This window comes from Coregonus clupeaformis, chromosome 27, assembly GCF_020615455.1.
Source record: "Coregonus clupeaformis isolate EN_2021a chromosome 27, ASM2061545v1, whole genome shotgun sequence".
NCBI lineage: Eukaryota > Metazoa > Chordata > Actinopteri > Salmoniformes > Salmonidae > Coregonus > Coregonus clupeaformis.
In genome coordinates, this window is record NC_059218.1 from 5,652,191 (window position 1) to 5,674,752 (window position 22,562).

The window sequence follows — 22,562 nt, forward strand, 5'->3', positions numbered from 1 at the left end:
AAAGGCACAGTCAACTTAGTGTATGTAAACTTCTGACCCACTGGAATTGTGATACAGTGAATTATAAGTGAAATAATCTGTCTGTAAACAATTGTTGGAAAAATTACTTGTGTCATGCACAAAGTACATGTCCTAACCGACTTGCCAAAACGATAGTTTGTTAACAAGAAATTTGTTGAGTGGTTGAAAAACGAGTTTTAATGACTCCAACCTAAGTGTATGTAAACTCCCGACTTCAACTGTATCTGTCCATAGGACCACTTTAAGCCGTACACTCCACAGAACTGGGCTTTACGGAAGAGTGGCCAGAAAAAAGCCATTGCTTAAGGAAAAAAATAAGCAAACACGTTTGGTGTAAGCCAAAAGGCATGTGGGAGACTCCCCAAACACATGGAAGAAGGTACTCTGGTCAGATGAGACTAAAATTGAGCTTTTTGGCCATCAAGGAAAACGCTATGTCTGGCACAAACCCAACACCTCTCATCATCCCGAGAACACCATCCCCACAGTGAAGCATGGTGGTGGCAGCATCATGCTGTGGGGATGTTTTTCTTCGGCAGGGACTGGGAAACTGGTCAGAATTGAAGGAATGATGGATGGCGCTAAATACAGGGAAGTTCTTGAGGGAAACCTGTTTCAGTCTTCCAGAGATTTGAGACTGGGACGGAGGTTCACCTTCCAGCAGGACAATGACCCTAAGCATACTTCTAAAGCAACACTTGAGTGGTTTAAGGGGAAACATTTAAATGTCTTGGAATGGCCTAGTCAAAGCCCAGACCTCAATCCAATTGAGAATCTGTGGTATGACTTCAAGATTGCTGTACACCAACGGAACCCATCCAACTTGAAGGAGCTGGAGCAGTTTTGCCTTGAAGAATGGGCAAAAATCCCAGTGGCTAGATGTGCCAAGCTTATAGAGACGTACCCCAAGAGACTTGCAGCTGCAAAAGGTGGCTCTACAAAGTATTGACTTTGGGGGGGTGAATACTTATGCACGCTCAAGTTTTCTGTTTCTTTGTCTTATTTCTTGTTTGTTTCGCAAAAAAAACATATTTTGCATCTTCAAATCAAATGATGCAAACTCCCCAAAAAAGCAATTTTAATTCCACATAAGGCAACAAAATAGGAAAAATGCCAAGGGGGGTGAATACTTTCACAAGCCACTGTAAGCATCCGTTTCCATCATAATGGCTGTTCGCATTATGGCTCTCTGCTCTGTTTGCCTCTGCTTACAATGGCGTCAGCTTGATTGGGACATCATGCCATCGTGCCAACTCACAGGCCAGAGTCACAGCCTGGTGGCCTAGAAGAGCCTCTCTGGAAACATTGATGTCACGCTCCCGACCCTCTCTGCTTTTTCACTGCTCCCTTTCATCTTTCCACAGAGCCAGTGGGATAATCTCAATTGGATTTCCTTGACTCCTCGCATCCTCTTCTCCGTGCTCGCCTTTTTTGAAAAAGGTCAAAGGCAATCGAGGAGAAGAGGCAAGGAGAGGAAACGTGGAAACAAATGCGCTTGTATGAAATTAGACTCCTTCTCTAGCACGTCATCAGGCAAATAACGTTTACGGAGGTGGAATCCCAAAATACATGTGTAAAGTGGTAAAAAGAATGTAGCTAGTTGTGCTAGAAATGTTATACACTGAACAAAAATGTAAAGTGTTGGTCCCATGTTTCGTGAGCTGAAATAAATAATCCCAGAAATGTTCCATACGCACAAAAAGCTTATTTCTGGTGCTGAGGAGTATTTATCTCTGTAACAAAGCCGTTTTGTGGGGAAAAACTCATTCTGATTGGCTGGGCCTTGCTCCCCAGTTGGTGGGCCTGGCTGCCAAGTGGGTGGGCCTATGCCCACCTATGGCTGCACCCCTGCCTAGTCATGTGAAATCCATAGATTATGACCTAATTTATTTATTTAAATTGACTGATTTCCTTATATGAACTGTAACTCAGTAAAATCTTTGTTGCATGTTGCGTTTATATTTTTGTTCAGTATAGATACAAGGATAAGTAGCTAATCATTTTTTTAATGTGTGCATGCTTTTCTCATCTGAGAAAACAACAGTTGTTTCAAAGGGAGTGTGGCGGATTTCAAAACTCTTCCGTGGTAGGATACATGGGAACATCCTCTGCTGGAGGAGGCAATCGAGTAGAGGAGCAAACTCCTCCATTCGCCTATTAATGAATTGACACTCTCCTACATATGGCGACCACTTATCGGTTTCCGGGTCATGGAATGGAGGAGTCGAGGAGTGGACAGACCTTTTCCCAATTGAGAATCTCCCAGTGTGAGGGAGAGGACAGGAGTGTGTGTGGAGCAGGGGTTCCCAACCTTTTTCCCCCAGGCCCCCCCCTTTCACCTTTTTTTGATTAAATACATCACCAGCTTGATTTTGTTTAATTTGAGCGACCTAGGAAAATTTTGTTTTGAAGCTAATTTCCTGCAATTCAACATACTCATCTTTTAGGAAGGCTATTAAATAAATACCGCTACCTAATATGTTTTATTGTTATTATAATTTATATGAACCCTCAATTTAATTATACATATTCTCTTTTAGAGAAAGTGATCAGATCAATTGGTGAGACTTTTACCAACGGGTCTCCTCCACCACTAGGAGCGCTAAAACTGTAGACTACTTTTATTCTACCCACAGAAATGCATACAAGGCCCTCCCTCGTCCTCCCTTCGGAAAATCTGACCAAGACTCCATTATCCTGTTTACAAATAAAAGCTCAAACAGGAAGTACCAGTGACGCGCTCAAACATGGAAGTGGTCCGATGAAGCAGGCGTGAGACTACAAGACTGTTTTGCTAGTACAGACTGGGATATGTTCCGGGATTCATCCGAAACCATTGAGGAGTTTACCACAGCAGTCACAGGCTTTCATCAATAAGTGCATAGAAAACGTAGCCCCCACAGTGACTATGTGAACGTATCCAAACTAAAAACCATGGATTACAGGCAATATCGGCGCTGGGCTGAAGGCTATAGCTACTGCTTACAACGAAAGGGACACCGACATGGACGCATACAAGAAAACCCACTACGACCTCTGAGACATCAAACATGCAAAAGGACAATATAGGAGAAAGGTGGAATCCTATTACACCGGCTCCGACGCTCGACATACTGTATGTGGCAGGGCTTGCAAATAGTAACAGATTAAAAAGGGAAACCCAGCTGTGAGATGCCCAGTGATGCGGAACTCCCAAATGAGCTAAATGCCTTTTTATTTTTTATTGTATTTTTATTTCACCTTTATTTAACCAGGTAAGCCAGTTGAGAACAAGTTCTCATTTACAACTGCGACCTGGCCAAGATAAAGCAAAGCAGTGCGATAAAAAAACAACACAGAGTTACAGATGGAATAAACAAAACGTACAGTCAATAACACAATAGAAAATCTATAAAAAGTGTGTGCAAATGTAGTAAGTTATGGAGGTAAGGCAATAAATAGGCCATAGTGCAAAATAATTACAATTTAATATTAACACTGGAGTGATAGATGTGCAGAAGATGATATGCAAATAGAGATACTGGGGTGCAAATGAGCAAAATAAATAACAATGTAAATAACAATATGTGGATGAGGTAGTTGGGTGGGCTAATTACAGATGGGCTGTGTACAGGTGCAGTGATCGGTAAGCTGCTCTGACAACTGATGCTTAAAGTTAGTGAGGGAGATAAGTGTCTCCAGCTTCAGAGATTTTTGCAGTTCGTTCCAGTCATTTGCAGCAGAGAACTGGAAGGAATGGCGGCCAAAGGAGGTGTTGGCTTTGGGCATGACCAGTGAGATATACCTGCTGGAACGCATACTACGGGTGGGTGTTGCTATGGTGACCAGTGAGCTAAGATAAGGCAGGGATTTGCCTAGAAGTGATTTATAGATGACCTGGAGCCAGTGGGTTTGGCAACGAATATGTAGTGAGGGCCAGCCAACGAGAGCGTACAGGTCACTGGTGGGTAGTATATGGGGCTTTGGTGTGATAGACTACATCAAATTTGCTAAGTAGAGTGTTGGAAGCTATTTTGTAAATGACATCGCCGAAGTCAAGGATCAGTAGGATAGTCCGTTTTACGAGGGCATGTTTAGCAGCATGAGTGAAGGAGGCTTTGTTGCAAAATAGGAAGCCGAGATGCTTATTGTGAGTCTGGAAGGAGAGTTTACGGTCTAACCAGACACCTAGGTATTTGTAGTTGTCCACATATTCTAAGTCAGACCCGCCAAGAGTATTGATTCTAGTCGGGCGGGCGGGTGCAAGCAGCGTTCGATTGAAGAGCATGCAGTTAGTTTTACTAGCGTTTAAGAGCAGTTGGAGGCCACGGAAGGAGTGTTGTATGGCATTGAAGCTCGTTTGGAGGTTTGTTAACAGTGTCCAATGAAGGGCTAGATGGATACAAAATGGTGTCGTCTGCGTAGAGGTGGATCTGAGAGTCACCAGCAGCAAGAGCGACAACATTGATATACACAGAGGATAGAGTCGGCCCGAGAACTGAACCCTATGGCACCCCCATAGAGACTGCCAGAGGTCCAGACAACAGGCCCTCCGATTTGACACATTGAACTCTATCTGAGAAGTAGTTGGTGAACCAGGCGAGGCAGTCATTTGAGAAACCAAGGCTATTTAGTCTGCCAATAAGAATGTGGAGATTGACAGAGTCAAAAGCCTTGGCCAGGTCGATGAAGATGGCTGCACAGTACTGTCTTTTATCGATCACGGTTATTATATCGTTTAGGACCTTGAGCGTGGCTGAGGTGCACCCATGACCAGCTCGGAAACCAGATTGTATAGCGGAGAAGGTACGGTGGGATTCGAAATGTTCGGTGATCTGTTTGTTAAAAGGCAGGGCAGGATGGATATAGGTCTGTAACAGTTTGGATCTAGAGTGTCACCCCCTTTTGAAGAGGGGGATGACCGCGGCAGCTTTCCAATCTCTGGGGATCTCAGACGATACGAAAGAGAGGTTGAACAGGCTAGTAATAGGGGTTGCGACAATTTCAGCGGCTAATTTTAGAAAGAAAGGTTCCAGATTGTCTAGCCCAGCTGATTTGTAGGGGTCCAGATTTTGCAGCTCTTTCAGGACATCAGCTATCTGAATTTGGGTGAAGGAGAAGCGGGGGGGCATGGGCGAGTTGCAGCGCAGAACTGGTGGCCGGGGTAGGGGTGGCCGTAGCAAAATGCTTATTGAAATTCTCGATTATCGTAGATTTATCGGTGTTTCCTAGCCTCAGTGCAGTGGGTAGCTGGGAGGAGGTGCTCTTATTCTCCATGGACTTTACAGTGTCCCAAAACCTTTGGGAGTTAGTGCTACAGGATGCACATTTGTGTTTGAAAAAGCTAGCCTTTGCTTTCCTAACTGCTTGTGTATATTGGTTCCCAACTTCCCTGAAAAGTTGCGTATCGTGGGGGCTGTTCGATGCTAATGCAGTACGCCACAGGATGTTTTTGTGCTGGTCAAGGGCAGTCATGTCTGGGGTGAACCAGGGGCTATATCTGTTCTTAGTTCTGCATTTTTTGAATGGGGCATGCTTATTTAAGATGGAGAGGAAAGCACTTTTGAAGAACATCCAGGCACCCTCTACTGACGGAATGAGGTCAATATCCATCCAGGATACCCGGGCCAGGTCAATTAGAAAGGCCTGCTCGCTGAAGTGTTTTAGGGAGCGTTTGACAGTGATGAGGGGTGGTCGTTTGACCGCGGACCCATTGCGGACGCAGGCAATGAGGCAGTGATCGCTGAGATCCTGGTTGAAGACAGCGGAGGTGTATTTAGAGGGTCAATTAGTCTGGATGATATCTATGAGGGTGCCCCTGTTTACGGATTTAGGGTTGTACCTGGTAGGTTCCTTGATTATTTGTGTGAGATTGAGGGCATCTAGTTTAGATTGTAGGACGGCCGGGGTGTTAAGCATATCCCAGTTTAGGTCACCAAGCAGTACGAACTCTGTGGATAGATGGGGGGCAATCAATTCACATATGGTGTCCAGGGCACAACTGGGGGCTGAGGGGGGTCTGTAGCAAACAGTGAGAGACTTATTTCTGGAAAGGTGGATTTTTAGAAGTAGAAGCTTAAACTGTTTGGGCACAGACCTGGATAGTATGATAGAGCTCTGCAGGCTATCTCTACAGTAGATTGCAACTCTGCCCCCTTTGGCAGTTTTATCTAGACGGAAATTTTTGTAATTCGGAATGAACATTTCTGCATTTTTGGTGGCCTTCCTAAGCCAAGATTTAGACACTGCTAGAACATCAGGGTTGGCAGAGTGTGCTAACGCAGTGAATAACTTAAACTTGGGGAGGAGACTTCTGATGTTAACATGCAAGAAACCAAGGCTTTTACGGTTACAGAAGTCAACAAATGATAGTGCCTGGAGGGTAGGAGTGATACTGGGGTCTACAGGGCTTGCGTTAACCTCTACATCACCAGAGGAACAGAGGAGGAATATAATAAGGATACGGCTAAAGGCTTTAAGAACTGGTCTCCTAGTGCGTTGGGTACAGAGAAGAGGGGCAGATTTCCGGGCGTTGTAGAATTGATTCAGGGCATTATGTACAGACAAGGATATGGAAGGATATGAGTACAGTGGAGGAACACCTAAGCATTGGGTAACAATGAAAGAGAGAGCATCACTGGAGGTACCGATTTGAGCCGGTCTTCGTGTGTATGGGGGGTGGGACAAAGGAGCTCTCTGAGGCTGATTGAGCTTAACTTTGGGCTCTACAGTGAAATTGTATAATAACAACTAACCCAAACAGCAAATGGCTAGGCATATTGACGTGGGAGAGAGGCATAACGCAATCACAGGTGTTATTCGAGAGGGCTAAGACAACAACTGTTAATGGCGACGAAAGTTTGGGCTGAGGCTAAACAGATAAACAGGATGGGGTACCGTGTAAAGGAACAGTCCAGCAGGCATTAGCTGTGTAGCTGAGTGATCATAAGGTCCAGTGAACAGCACTAAGTATGTACGGGAGCAGATCGTAGGCTGCTAAAGCACAGGCGAGCAGGAGGCACGGCTGTTGTTTGCGCGTGCTAGCGGGCCGGGGCTAGCAGATGGATCTTCGTGGTCGTCGCAACGGGAAGCCTGTTGAAACCACATCTGACGATTACGTCGGCAGACCAGTCGTGATGGATTGGTGGGGCTCCGTGTCAACACTAGGAGGTCCCGTCCGGTTGACAGAGAGGTAGATAGCCGGGAGATGGGCCTGGCTCGAGGCTAGCTCAAGGCTAAGTGGGGCTAGCTTCGGACAGTGGTGATTAGCCAAAAACAACAGCCACTCGGTTGCAGCTAGCTAGTTGCGATGATCCAGTGTTAAGGTCCAGTGATTCCGGCAGAAAATCCGATATGCTCTGGCTCGATAGCGCGATGTGCAGACTGGCCGATAATTGTCCAGGCTAGAGCTGGCTGGTAGGTAGTGCCGGCCACGGACAATGGTGAAGACCGCTAACGGTGGCTAATAGCAAGTAGCTAGTTAGCTGGCTAGCTGGCTAGTTTCAGCCAGAGGTTCTGGATAAAAATAAATAATAGAATCCGTTCCACATTGGGTGAGGCGGGTTGCAGGAAAGTATATTTAGTTAATGGTTAGAAAGTGAGATTGAGAAATATATACGAAAAAAACAAAAAACAGGCTATTTACATGAGGACACTATAGAAAACCAAATCCATGCTCGCTTTGAGGAATACAACACTGAGTCTTGCGTGACAGCCCCTGTTGTTCTGGATGACTGTGATCTCACTCACGTGGCCAATTTGAGTATAACTTTTAAACAGGTTAACACTCGCAAGGTCGCCGGAAATACCAGGTCACGTTTTCAAAGAATGTGCAGACCAGCTGGCAAGTGTCGTCACATAAGTTTTCCATCTCTCCTTGTCCAAGTCTGTAATCCCAACATTTTTCAAGCTGACCCTCTTTTTCCCCTGTTTCCAAGAACTCCAAGGTAACCTGCCTAAATAACATCTGTAATTACAAAGTGCTTTGAAAGGCTGGTCATGACACACATCAACACCATCATCCCAGACACCCTGGACCCACTCCAATTTGCATACTGCCCCAACAGATCCACAGATGACGCAATCTCAATTGCACTTCACACTGCCCTCTCCCACCTGGATAAGAGAAATAACTACAGTGAGAATGCTGTTCATAGACTACAGCTCAGCGTTCAAAACTATAGTCGCCTCCAAGCTCATCACCAAGCTGGGGACACTGGGATTGAACACCTCCCTCTGCAACTGGATCCTGGACTTCCTAACAGGCTGGTCCCAGGTGATAGGTAGGCAACAACACCTCCGCCACACTAACCCTCAACACGGGGGCCCCTCAGTGGTTTGTGGTTAGTCCCCTCCTGTACTCCCTGTTCACCCATGACTGCGTGGCCACGCATGACTCCAACACCATCATTATGTTAGCTGACGACACAACGGTGGTAGGCCTGATCACAGACTGCGATGAGTGTGGTGGTCAGAGACTTAGCAGTGTGGTGCCAGGACAAAGGAGCTGATCGTGGACTATAGGAGAAAGAGGGGAGAGTACGCCCCCATCCACATCAACGGGGCTGTAGTGGAGCGGGTCGAGAGCTTCAAGTTCTTTGGCGTCCACATCACTAAGGACTTAACACAAAACCCACACACTACATAGACACACAAACCTAACACACACACACTGTTCTTTATTTTACTCTCTCCTGATGCCTAGTCACTTTACCCTGCCTTCATGTACATATCTACCTCAAATACCTCATACCCCTGCACATTGATCTTGTACTGGTACCCCCTGTATATAGCAGTCACACATTGTATACGACTACTTCCCAAGTCCAATTTCTTTGACTCCTGTAATTTAGGTCATAGCTCAGCTCCCCCCAGGTTGGGAACCCCTTGTGTAGAGAATGGAAGATGGCAGGTGCATTTTAACTTGTATTTAGAAAGCATTCTCTCTCTCTCGTCTCTTAGCCAATAGCCACTTAATCTTACCACCAGCAACGTGGCAAACTAAGACAGGTAAATAAATAGAGCCACACTCACTTGGGCTGCGTGTGATTCTAGCTGTGTACAGAGAGCAAGGGGGAAGAGCTGCACATGCTGATATTAAAATCATGTAATGTCAGCTTCTGTCACTCACCACCACCCAATCCTGTCTATCTGCTATCCCGGCCCAGTCGTTTATTTGGCTGTACATAAGGCCGGAGCCGCATTCACAATTAATCCCCTCTAAACCATCTTTCAATTCCATAACTGGAAAGGTCTAAAAAATACACCAGAGTGCACTAGAGGTTGTTTTTCTGCTCTTGTTTTCTATTATTCGGGATACTCAAGTATTATTTTTTTGAGTTGATGCATATTAACATCATATCCCATTTACAATAACCCGAAAAGGCGTGTATCCCGGTTATGAGAAACCCAGATAAGATTCCTGGGCTATGCTGATCAGACGGGATACTGTGGCATGTAAACATCTTATCCCCTTTACTGTTGTTTTTCGCGGTCTGCGCTGGCTTAGTTTCGCATGTCATGGATGTTGTGTGATGATTTCATCTGATTGTCAAACAAATCACTTCAAAACGTAGGCTACCTACGCAGTTCCATCCACCATAATTCCATAATATATTTAGCTGATACTCCGTACTGGACCGTATAGCCTACTGGCTACTTTTACCCCGAATTTAGACAAGTTTCTGCTTATAATTTCGGACATTTGGTAGGCCATTTGTCAACTATAGTTAGATACAGTGCATTCGGAAAGTATTCAGACCCCTTGACTTTTTCCACATTTTAAGTTACAGCCTTATTCTAAAATGGATTAAGTAGTTTTTTCCACTCATCAATCTACACACAATACCCCATAATGACAAAGCAAAAACAGGTTTTTAGAAATGTTTGCAAATTTATATTTAAAAAAAATACTTTTAATATTTACATAAGTATTCAAACCCTTTACTCAGTACTTAGTTGATGCCTCTTTGGCAGCCTTGAGTCTTCTTGGGTATGACGCTACAAGCGTGGCACACCTGTATTTGGGGAATTTCTCACATTCTTCTCTGCAGATCCTCTCAAGCAAATGTACATTATACCCGGGGCATTGGTAGACACAATGTAAGTAACCTAATTTATGTCCCTCTAAAGGCCATGAATGCCTCTGCTGATCCTACAGCTATTGTATGCAGCAATCGTGCTTATGAACCAGATTTATGCTGTTAGCACTGAGGTGGTGTGCCCTAGTAGGAAGTCCACTGTGTGCAGCTCACCCTGCACTAACATAAATAACATGAGAATATCTACTTCTGCTAAGCTTCCCAGTAAAGCAGTGAAAACAAGCAAGCATCCCAGAAAAGTGCTCAAAATAGCCAACGTTAACATACAGTGAGGAGAACAAGTATTTGATACACTGCCGATTTTGCAGGTTTTCCTACTTACAAAGCATGTAGAGGTCTGTAATTTTATCATAGGTACACTTCAACTGTGAGAGACGGAATCTAAAACAAAAATCCAGAAAATCACATTGTATGATTTTTAAGTAATTAATTTGCATTTTATTGCATGACATAAGTAATTGATACATCAGAAAAGCAGAACTTTTTTTTTTTTTTTTTTTTTTTGGGGGGGGGATATATATATATATAAAATTCTTGCTACCAATAGAATGTTATTTATATGGGGGATACAATCTTCCCAGCTCTGCAGATTTTGCTGTGAAGAGATAGAATCATTAGATCATTTGTTTTGGTTCTGTCCATTTGTAGCTTGTTTTTGGACACAGGTCCAGGAATGGCTAAAGGATTGCAATATTTACCTGGAACTAACCTTGCAGATAGCATTACTGGGTGATCTGAAAAGTCATAGTCAATCAATCAATAATATAATAATACTTTTAGCAAAAATGTTCATTTTTAATTCACAATCTGTAGAAGCAATGAGAATAGAAAGGTTCAGAACTTTTGTAAAACATCACAGTACGGTTGAAATATATATGGCAAATAGAAATCCTATATGGATGGTGTTAAGAGATAGATGGGAGGTATTGAATAGAGTTGAAGGATGGGACTAATAACAAATAACAACAAATAATAACAAAGATAGCTAATAATGTAAGCATACTGTGTCCATAATAAGTATATAGGTTGTATGTTGGGAGCTTTTGGGAAAGAGCACAGTTAGAAAGATATGGCATTTAGAAGCAAACCGGATGGACATCATGAAAATGATCGGAGAGGTTGAGAGTAGAAGAAGTTCAGGAGCAAAAAAATAAATAAATATATATATATATATATATATATATATATATATATATATATGAATTATTGTAAAATTAACTCTGTCCATAAGGTGTAGATAGTAAGTATAGACCGGAAGTAGAGGCCTGGGCGTTGTTGTTCACTAATTTACTCCAAGTAGGGAAAGGATGGTGGGGTTGAAAAGTAATAAAGGGGAATATATATATAAAAAATAAATAAAAACATGGGGGATTGGAAGTGATGCAGACAATTACATTGATAGAAGATGCAATCTATCTGCAATATTAAGCTGATCCATCCCCCCAAATAAAAAAGAAAAGCAGAACTTAATATTTGGTACAGAAACCTTTGTTTGCAATTACAGAGATCATACGTTTCCTGTAGGTCTTGACCAGGTTTGCACACACTGCAGCAGGGATTTTGGCCCACTCCTCCATACAGAACTTCTCCAGATCCTTCAGGTTTCGGGGCTGTCGCTGGGCAATACGGACTTTCAGCTCCCTCCAAATATTTTCTATTGGGTTCAGGTCTGGAGACTGGCTAGGCCACTCCAGGACCTTGAGATGCTTCTTACGGAGCCACTCCTTAGTTGCCCTGGCTGTGTGTTTCGGGTCATTGTCATGCTGGAAGACCCAGCCACGACCCATCTTCAATGCTCTTACTGAGGGAAGGAGGTTGTTGGCCAAGATCTCGCAATACATGGCCCCATCCATCCTCCCCTCAATACGGTGCAGTCTTCCTGTCCCCTTTGCAGAAAAGCGTCCCCAAAGAATGATGTTTCCACCTCCATGCTTCACGGTTGGGATGGTACTCATCCTTCTTCTTCCTCCAAACACGTGAGTGGAGTTTAGACCAAAAAGCTATATTTTTGTCTCATCAGACCACATGACCTTCTCCCATTCCTCCTCTGGATCATCCATATGGTCATTGGCAAACTTCAGACGGGCCTGGACATGCGCTGGCTTGAACAGGGGGACCTTGCGTGCGCTGCAGGATTTTAATCCATGACGGCGTAGTGTGTTACTAATGGTTTTCTTTGAGACTGTGGTCCCAGCTCTCTTCAGGACATTGACCAGGTCCTGCCGTGTAGTTCTGGGCTGATCCCTCACCTTCCTCATGATCATTGATGCCCCACGAGGTGAGATCTTGCATGGAGCCCCAGACCGAGGGTGATTGACCGTCATCTTGAACTTCTTCCATTTTCTAATAATTGCGCCAACAGTTGTTGCCTTTTCACCAAGCTGCTTGCCTATTGTCCTGTAGCCCATCCCAGCCTTGTGCAGGTCTACAATTTTATCCCTGATGTCCTTACACAGCTCTCTGGTCTTGGCCATTGTGGAGAGGTTGGAGTCTGTTTGATTGAGTGTGTGGACAGGTGTCTTTTATACAGGTAACGAGTTCAAACAGGTGCAGTTAATACAGGTAATGAGTGGAGAACAGGAGGGCTTCTTAAAGAAAAACTAACAGGTCTGTGAGAGCTGGAATTCTTACTGGTTGGTAGGTGATCAAATACTTATGTCATGCAATAAAATGCAAATTAATTACTTAAAAATCATACAATGTGATTTTCTGGATTTTTGTTTTAGATTCCGTCTCTCACAGTTGAAGTGTACCTATGATAAAAATTACAGACCTCTACATGCTTTGTAAGTAGGAAAACCTGCAAAATCGGCAGTGTATCAAATACTTGTTCTCCCCACTGTATGTAGCTTAAGAAACAAGGTTCATTAAATTAATAACTTGCTAGTAACAGATGACATTCATATTCTGACTATCTCTGAAACTCACTTAGAGAATACCTTTGACGATACAGTGGTAGCAATACAAGGTTATAACATTTACCGAAAATACAGAAATGCCAGTGGTGAAGGTGTTGCTGTTTATATTCAGAACCACATTTCTGTCAAGCTTAGAGGATCTCATGTTAAATACTGTTGAGGTAATATGGCTACAGGTTCATCTGCCTCACCTAAAGCCAATTCTTGTGGGATGCTGCTATAGACCACCAAGTGATAACAATCAGTATCTGGATAACGTGTGAAATGCTTGAAAATGTACACTACCGTTCAAAAGTTTTGGGTCACTTAGAAATTTCCTTGTTTTTGAAAGAAAAGCAATTTTTTGAACATTAAAATAACATCTAATTGATCAGAAATACAGTGTAGACATTGTTAATGTTGTAAATGGCTATTGTAGCTGGAAACTGCAGATATTTTTTTTTTAAATATCTACATAGGCGTACAGAGGCCCATTATCAGCAACCATCAGTCCTGTGTTCAAATGGCACGTTGTTTGCTAATCCAAGTTTATCATTTTAAAAGGCTAATTGATCATTAGAAAACCCCTTTGAATTATGTTAGCACAGCTGAAAACTGTTGTGCTGATTTAAAGAAGCAATAAAACTGGCCTTCTTGAGACTAGTTGAGTATCTGGAGCATCAGGAATTGTGGGTTTGAATACAGGCTCAAAATGGCCAGATACAAATAACTTTCTTCTGAAACTCGTCAGTCTATTCTTGTTCTGAGAAATGAAGGCTATTGGCAATAAACTGAAGATCTCGTACAACGCTGTGTACTACTCCCTTCACTGAACAGCGTAAACTGGCTCTAACCAGAATAGAAAGAGGAGTGGGAGGCCCCGGTGCACAACTGAGCAAGAGGACAAATACATTAGTGTCTAGTTTGAGAAACGGGCGCCTCACAGGTCCTCAACTGGCAGCTTCATTAAATAGTACCCGTAAAACACCAGTCTCAACGTCAACAGTGAAGAGGAGACTCCGGAATGCTGACCTTCTAGGCAGAGTTGCAAAGAAAAAGCCATATCTCAGACTGCCCATCTTAATCTTTAATTTTTATTGGCCAGTCTGAGATAAAGCCAGTGTGTCTATGTATGTGTATGACTCAACACTATACACGTCAGCTACTACAGCGACTGAAATGACTGCAGCACTTAACAAAGAGCTGCAGTTAGTTTCACAATAGGTGACAAGGAATAAGTTAGTCCTAAATATTTCAAAAACTTAAATAATTATATTTGGGACAAATCATTCACTAAACCCTAAACCTCAACTAAATCCTGTAATACATTATGTGGAAATTGAGCAAGTTGAGGTGACTATACTGCATGGAGTAACCCTGGATTGTAAACTGTCATGGTCAAAACATATTGATACAACTGTAGCTAAGATGGGGAGAAGTCTGTCCATAATAAAGCACTGCTCTACCTTCTTAACAGCACTATCAACAAGGCAGGTCCTACAGGCTCTAGTTTTGTCGCACCTGGACTACTGTTCAGTCGTGTGGTGCCACAAAGAGGGACTTAGGAAAATTGCAATTGGCTCAGAACAGGGCAGCACGACTGGCCCTTGGATGTATACAGAGAGCAAACATTAATAATATGCATGTCAATCTCTCCTGGCTCAAAGTGGAGGAGAGACTGACTTCATCACTACTTGTATTTGGAGAGGTATTGACATGTTGAAAGCACCGAGCTGTCTGTTTAAATGATGCATGGGTGTCGGAGCACACAGCTCAGACACCCATGCATACCCCACAAGACATGCCACCAGAGGTCCCTTCACAGTTCCCAAGTCCAGAACAGACTATGGGAGGCACACAGTACTACGTAGAGCCATGACTACATGGAACTCTATTCCATATCAGTTAACTGATGCAAGCAGTATAACCACATTTTAAAAAACTGATAAAATACACCTTATGGAACAGCGGGGACTGTGAAGCAATACAAACATAGGCGCAGACACATGCATACACACACATGATAACATACGCACTATACACACACATGTACAGTGAGGGAAAAAAGTATTTGATCCCCTGCTGATTTTGTACGTTTGTCCACTGACAAAGAAATGATCAGTCTATAATTTTAATGGGAGGTTTATTTGAACAGTGAGAGACAGAATAACAACAAAAAAATCCAGAAAAACGCATGTCAAAAATGTTATAGATTGATTTGCATTTTAATGAGGGAAATAAGTATTTGACCCCCTCTCAATCAGAAAGATTTCTGGCTCCCAGGTGTCTTTTATACAGGTAACGAGCTGAGATTAGGAGCACACTCTTAAAGGGAGTGCTCCTAATCTCAGCTTGTTACCTGTATAAAAGACACCTGTTCACAGAAGCAATCAATCAATCAGATTCCAAACTCTCCACCATGGCCAAGACAAAAGAGCTCTCCAAGGATGTCAGGGACAAGATTTTAGACCTACACAAGGCTGGAATGGGCTACAAGACCATCGCCAAGCAGCTTGGTGAGAAGGTGACAACAGTTGGTGCGATTATTCGCAAATGGAAGAAACACAAGATAACTGTCAATCTCCCTCGGCCTGGCACTCCATGCAAGATCTCACCTCGTGGAGTTGCAATGATCATGAGAACAGTGAGGAATCAGCCCAGATCTACACGAGAGGATCTTGTCAATGATCTCAAGGCAGCTGGGACCATAGTCACCAAGAAAACAATTGGTAACACAGTACGCCGTGAAGGACTGAAATCCTGCAGCGCCTGCAAGGTCCCCCTGCTCAAAAAGCACATATACAGGCCCGTCTGAAGTTTGCCAATGAACATCTGAATGATTCAGAGGAGAACTGGGTGAAAGTGTTGTGGTCAGATGAGACCAAAATCGAGCTCTTTGGCATCAACTCAACTCGCCGTGTTTAGAGGAGGAGGAATGCTGCCTATGACCCCAAGAACACCATCCTCACCCTCAAACATGGAGGTGGAAACATTATGCTTTGGGGGTGTTTTTATGCTAAGAGGACAGGACAACTTCCCCGCATCAAAGGGACGATGGACGGGGCCATGTACCGTCAAATCTTGGGTGAGAACCTCCTTCCCTCAGCCAGGGCATTGAAAATGGGTCGTGGATGGGTATTCCAGCATGACAATGACCCAAAACACACGGCCAAGGCAACAAAGAAGTGGCTCAAGAAGAAGCACATTAAGGTCCTGGAGTGGCCTAGCCAGTCTCCAGACCTTAATCCCATAGAAAATCTGTGGAGGGAGATGAAGGTTCGAGTTGCCAAACGTCAGCCTCGAAACCTTAATGACTTGGAGAAGATCTGCAAAGAGGAGTGGGACAAAATCCCTCCTGAGATGTGTGCAAACCTGGTGGCCAACTACAAGAAACGTCTGACCTCTGTGATTGCCAACAAGGGTTTTGCCACCAAGTACTAAGTCATGTTTTTCAGAGGTGTCAAATACTTATTTCCCTCATTAAAATGCAAATCAATTTATAACATTTTTGACATGCGTTTTTCTGGATTTTTTTGTTGTTATTCTGTCTCTCACTGTTCAAATAAACCTACCATTAAAATTATAGACTGATCATGTCTTTGTCAGTGGGCAAACGTACAAAATCAGCAGGGGATCAAATACTTTTTTCCCTCACTGTACATGGATTTGTGTTGTAGATATGTGGTAGTGGAGTAGGGGCCTGAGGGCACACACTTAGTGTGTTGTGAAATCTGTTATGAATGTATTGTAATGTTTTTAAAATGTTATAACTGCCTTGCAGCAGCAAATGGGGATCCATAATAAATACAAATACAAACCTTCGCCGCAGTCTGAGGTCCTGAGGTGCAGGTTTTCATCAAGGATCTCTCTGTACTTTGCTCCGTTCATCTTTCCCTCGATCCTGGCTTTCTCCCAGTCCCTGCCATTGAAAAACATCCCCACAGCATGATGCTGCCACTACCATGCTCTAGGAAGAGTCTTGGTGGTTCCAAACTTCTTCCATGTATGAATGATGGAGGCCACCATTATCTTAGCGACCTTCAATGCTGCAGAATTTTTTTGGTACCCTTCCCCTGATCTGTGCCTCGACACAATCCTGTCTCGGAGCTCTACGGACAATTCCTTCGAATTCATGGCTTGGTTTTTGCTCTGACATGCATTGTCAACTGTGGGACCTTATATGGACAGGTGTGTGCCTTTCCAAAACCTGTCCAATCAATTTAATTTATCACAGGTGGACTCCAATCAAGCTGTAGAAACATCTCAAGGATGATCAATGGAAACAGGATGCACCTGAGCTCAATTTCTAGTCTCATAGAAAAGAGTCTTAATCTTATGTAAATAAGGTATTTCTGTTTTTGCTATTGTGTGTAGATTGCTGAGGATTCCATAATTTTTTTTCATTTTAGAATAAGGCTGTAACTTAATAACGTGGAAAAAGTCAAGGGGTCTGAATACTTTCCGAATGCACTGTACGCGCAGCTTCTCTTCTGTCATAACTTGTTGCCCTAGAAGACTAAATAAAGTAGTACTCACCAGAATATCTTACATCTATAGAATTAATTAATCTAGTTAACGCCAGTAAAGTTGTCTGTTTCGTTTAGGGGCCGAGGAGAAAACACAATAACTCCAAAACAGTGGAAAGATTGGTCCTGTACAAAATGTCCAAATGTCATCAATTTGACCGGCTTTAAGGAAATACAAAGCTGAGAAAACAATGAAACACGTTTCTGTTAAGACTTCAGTTCGTCTTGGGTGCATATTTTATGTGGTTTAAATGCTGTCTGCTTGCATAAGTGTCAAAGATGACACATTACACGCACACTTGTATCATTTTACTGCAAGAAATGCATAATTATGCAGGAGTTAATATTATGCTACATGTGAGAGGTTATAGGCCTACAGTCAGTGTCCATATTTCAGTTACTATTCCATTTAACCCATATTAACTTAAATGAGGAATATTCGGTTTATTCATGAATACAGGGATATTCGTGAGCGGGATATCAATGTTGCATGTAAACAGCTTATCCCGGATAAGACCATAAGCGGGATATGAGCTACTATCTGGAATACTGTGCACATGTAAACATGGACAGTGATTAACACTGGTGGATTCTATCCCCCAAGCCACTTTTTTTGTGAGTATTTGGTGCTTGTCAATAAATGTGAGAGGCTGGTGTTTTCTGCTGCTAGGTTGAGAGAATATTGTGATGCTGATGCTCACTCAGACACGTCTGGCCACGTCTAACACATTCCTACTCCATGCTTCATCAACATGTGCGCCATCTGTCTGTCTGCATATCAATTAATCTGTCAGACCTCACCTACAAATGTCATGTGCCCTTGTTTTTCTGGCGTTGTGGTTGATAACACGTGGCTGATTGGTGACCGCGTGACTGCTTTCTGGTCCGTGATTCACTGATGTGCATGCTCCGGTTACACTCTCAGCATGACGGATATCCTGGGTCTGACTGTGGCCTCTTAGGGGGACACCGAAGTGACATGAGGTGAACACGTGATCACATTAATTGTAAACGATGTAGGCCTAGCCTACATCAATCAGCCTTATCAGAGTCAGTGTGATATCCCTGAAGTAAATCATGAGCAGACATAATGACTTGCTGTCTGTCTCTGTTTTATTAAAAACACAGTTTTATGTCTGTTTCTAACAGTTGTTTTGTCTCTTTCTATTTCAGTAAAGAAAGCCAAACTCCAAGGATCTCCGGGTAAGTCCTTGAACTACCTCCTAATTTAGGAGTTATGTCCTTGAATGCTGACCCAAGCTAGGACTGTGTGTTAACCTTAAAAAGCCTTCATAGCAGCGAGTCACTTGCACATATTTCTCTTTGGTATTGCGTAATCCCATGAGGCTTTGTTTCCCTGCTTCCCGCCTAGCTCTAGCCCATGTGCTGCAGGTGAGCTGCTCAGCAGTAGTCGTGTGTGGGTAAAATCACTGGGGAAGCCAAGCCAGGAAAAAAGGCCATATTACAACCTATGTGTTGTGATAATTGCATTGTTTGCTCTATAACCTGTTAGTTCATATGCCTTGACACTGTGATATATAGGCCTAAGGCCGAGACAATAAGAAGACACAGTGGCAGAATAAATTCAACCACACCTTTCTTTCATCACAAAACCGGAGAGCAACCTCTGTCTGGTGAAGTCCACAAAGCATATTGCAAGTAACAAACAGTTACATGACCTACAACATGGTCAAGCAAGTTAATGTTTCTGACATTTTCGGACTACTAAACAACTATTGATTTAGAACCATGGAGAGTTACTGCAAGTCTCAAAGAAAACAGGAGCTGCCTCCACTATTCCAGCACCATTTCAACTTCAACATTTCAACATCATCAAATCACCTATGCTTAGTCTAATACAGTGACAATTAAAAGATACTAAAAACAATTTAGTCCAATCAACGTAAGCTAAATTTGATTTGGCTGTCCATGGTTCTGATTTCTCTCTCTCTCTCTTGTGTGTGTGTGTGTGTGTGTGTGTGTGTGTGTGTGTGTGTGTGTGTGTGTGTGTGTGTGTGCGCAAGTAAAAAAAACATGTTGAGTCACCCTACTTGTAGAGAAACGCCAATGCCATCCTCCTCTCTTTCATGTTGATTAAACGATCCTATGTCATGTTGACAAAGGGGCACAATGTATGAATTTATGGTTGAATAAGAATCGCCGTTAAAATCATTGGCCAGTAAGGAGAATTAAATAAAACCACAAGTCCAAATTCCTATCTCCAGCCATAGCTAATGTAGGAAAGGGACAATTTATTTCCGAATGAATCTAATTGTTTTTCTGGGTGTGGGTGTGGGTGAGAGAGAGAGTTATTATACAATGTAGAAAATAGTAAAAATAAAGAAAAACACTTGAATGACTAGGTGTGTCCAAACTTTTCACTGGTACTGTTTATATACATTTATGTGATAGAAAGCACATTTGGAAAAGAGACCTAGGTCTCAATGTCTTCCCTGTCAAAATAAAGGTTAAATACAAAAATAGCTAGCTAGCTAGCTAGCCACCGGAGGACAACAACACAAGGAGATGCAACAATTCACGTTTTGCACTTGATGTGATGTGACTGGTGTGAAGCCAAATCCATCTGGCTTCCCTTGACACTTTTTTGGGGTACACCTGAACCATTAACATATGAACTCACTCAGTTTAGCTCAATGCTGATTTAATTTAATTTAATACTTTTTTCATCGGGAGGCCAAATGCTCGCTGGCTTCCCTTGCATTCAATGCGACGGGCGGCAACAATGTCATACTCAGACAGCATCAGATAGATAGATGGGCTACAGAGACAGAGGGCCGCTGTTTCGCTTGCTCGGATGCTTTCTCCGGTGAGATACAGTGCATTCAGCCTCTTGCGAGTTGAAAGAACATTTGGAAACAGAGAGATTATTTTATTTTTTTCTTGGTCAGTTTTTTGGGGGAAGCCTGGCTTCCCTTAGCATTCATAGATAGACGCCACTGCTGGTCAGATCAGTGCTGGCTAAATCCAAATCCCCATGCCCTCTCTACTGTTTGCCCTCACTCCTATCTCATAAGCCCCATGATTTGTGTTCCTGGCTAGCAGCAGTAGTGCTATAAAGTCACTGCTTACCTTATCATGGGATCTCCCAGTGTGTTGTCACTCACACACCTTAGGTTCCCACTTGTCTTAGCGAATGATAGGATCCCAGATTCCCCAGAAAAATCCACTCAAACTATCACTTGCATCATCATCATGATGCGTAGTGACACTTTGCTTCTTGAAAGTCCATAATCTTAACTTGACTGCTGACATGCAAAACATTTTGGGACTGTATCAACAGTGGACAAATGGAAAAAAATACCAAAATATAGTTTTCCTTTAACCTCCAACTGAGGCAAGCAGTTGTTTGATTCACATTGTCTTGAAAATGGTTTAAGTGTCTCTAATTTCTCTGTGACGTGTGTAGCCCTGGTTGAAGGCCAAGGAGATAAACGAGCAGTATCCATCTGGCCCTCCTCCACCTGACATCAGCCCACAGAGCAAATATTTCAGCCACCACACTCAGAACAGCAGAGCTAAAGAAAGCCTGTTTAGTGTTCTACATTGTTCTGTGTGCCTGTGTGTTTACAAGGACGGTTTATTCAGTTCTGTTGTAGCTGAAATAACCATGGCTTGATTTGCAAGCCCTGATCTGTGAAAGGTGCTTTGTGACCTTTTGCTGAGGTGGCATAAGTCACTTTTTAGTTGCAGATAAAACATGGATGCATGTATGCAAGCAGACACACACACACACACATATCCACGCACACGCATATCCCTTTTAATGTTTTGGTCTCTGGTCATGTGTAGTGCTTTTACCACACATTAAAAATGACCTTGAATTGGCCTGAGATCTTTGCGTGGACTTGCATCATGTTGCATCTGTATTACCTTGAAACTGGCAAATGGTCATTTTTTCCCGCTGGTTCTGGAGCTCAGAGTGGAGACTTGAAATGAGGCTGTGTGGTTAATTTTAAATGTGCATGCACTGATGATTTCCTGGAGGTATCAACAGGGTTATAGTCATCTGACTGAATGGAATGTAACTGTTTTGTGGTGGTCACTGTGGGTAGGGGAAAGTGTAGTGGTGAGTTTGACCATATTGGACTCTGTGATACAGACTATGACTTGCTGGTGTGGGAGCACAGCGTGTGGTCAATCACGATTCATGGAATCATCTAGAGAAATAACCATGTTTTACCATGTCAAAGAGCGAGGCACAACCTTGCGCGCACCTCCAGCCCTGGGCGGGACATACAGAAGACTCCATTTGGTTCCCACCGCCCTCAAGGCTGAAAGTGGTTAAAACTGGACCTGATATTGTGAATGTAATTGTATGAGTTTTATTGCCATGTTTGGATTATTTTCATTGCTCATAAAGAGCTGCACGTTTTGGTATGACGCACTGTTTTGTATGTGTTGTAGAATTCCCTTTTTAGAGAGAACGGTTGGGCTGACTGCTTATCAGATGGGTACATTCCTGGTGTCCTGTCGTAACATTGACATTTAGGAAAGTGATAATTAGATGAGAATCTAGGTGTAATGTTAATTCAGGTTGGGGATGTTGAGCCCTGTTCCTGTTGGAGTAAAATGACTGAGTATCCTCTGGTTCATTGAGAACTTGTTTGAAAGCTCCATGTGTGTAGATACACACATTTAGACTTTTTCTCTAAGTGGTTTTTCTCTAAGTCTTATTGTGATAGACATTTATTCTGTTTTATTTTGTATCATGTATTCCATGTACACTGCTATTCTTTGAGTGTTAATTCATTCGGGACTAATAAACCTATTAGTTGATTTGAGTAAATGCATTCCTTGCATACAGAGTAACTCTTTGATTGACTAAGTCGCTCTGGATAAGAGCGTCTGCTAAATGACGTAAATGTAAATGTATATGTTCATAATTGTGTATTGGTAAATCCTAAATTGTAGATTTAATTGTAATTTGCATATATGCTTTTGTGCTTTTGGGTTCCACCTTTACAGCCATGCTTTTACTTGACTCAATTAGTTAATACTAGAACACTAGTTGTTTAGGA

General features: G+C 42.8%; 1 protein-coding gene across 4 annotated transcripts in view; it reads left to right on the forward strand.

Moving 5' to 3' along the window:
- LOC121541744 (protein unc-13 homolog B-like) overlaps positions 1–22,562 on the forward strand; it is a 131,590-nt gene that overhangs the window by 6,959 nt on the left and 102,069 nt on the right. For all 4 annotated transcript variants that reach the window (XM_045208009.1, XM_045208011.1, XM_045208010.1 and 1 more), the window contains exon 2: positions 18,697–18,726. In XM_045208009.1, the coding sequence (XP_045063944.1) occupies positions 18,697–18,726 (30 nt within the window). The remainder of the gene's footprint in view (positions 1–18,696; positions 18,727–22,562) is intronic.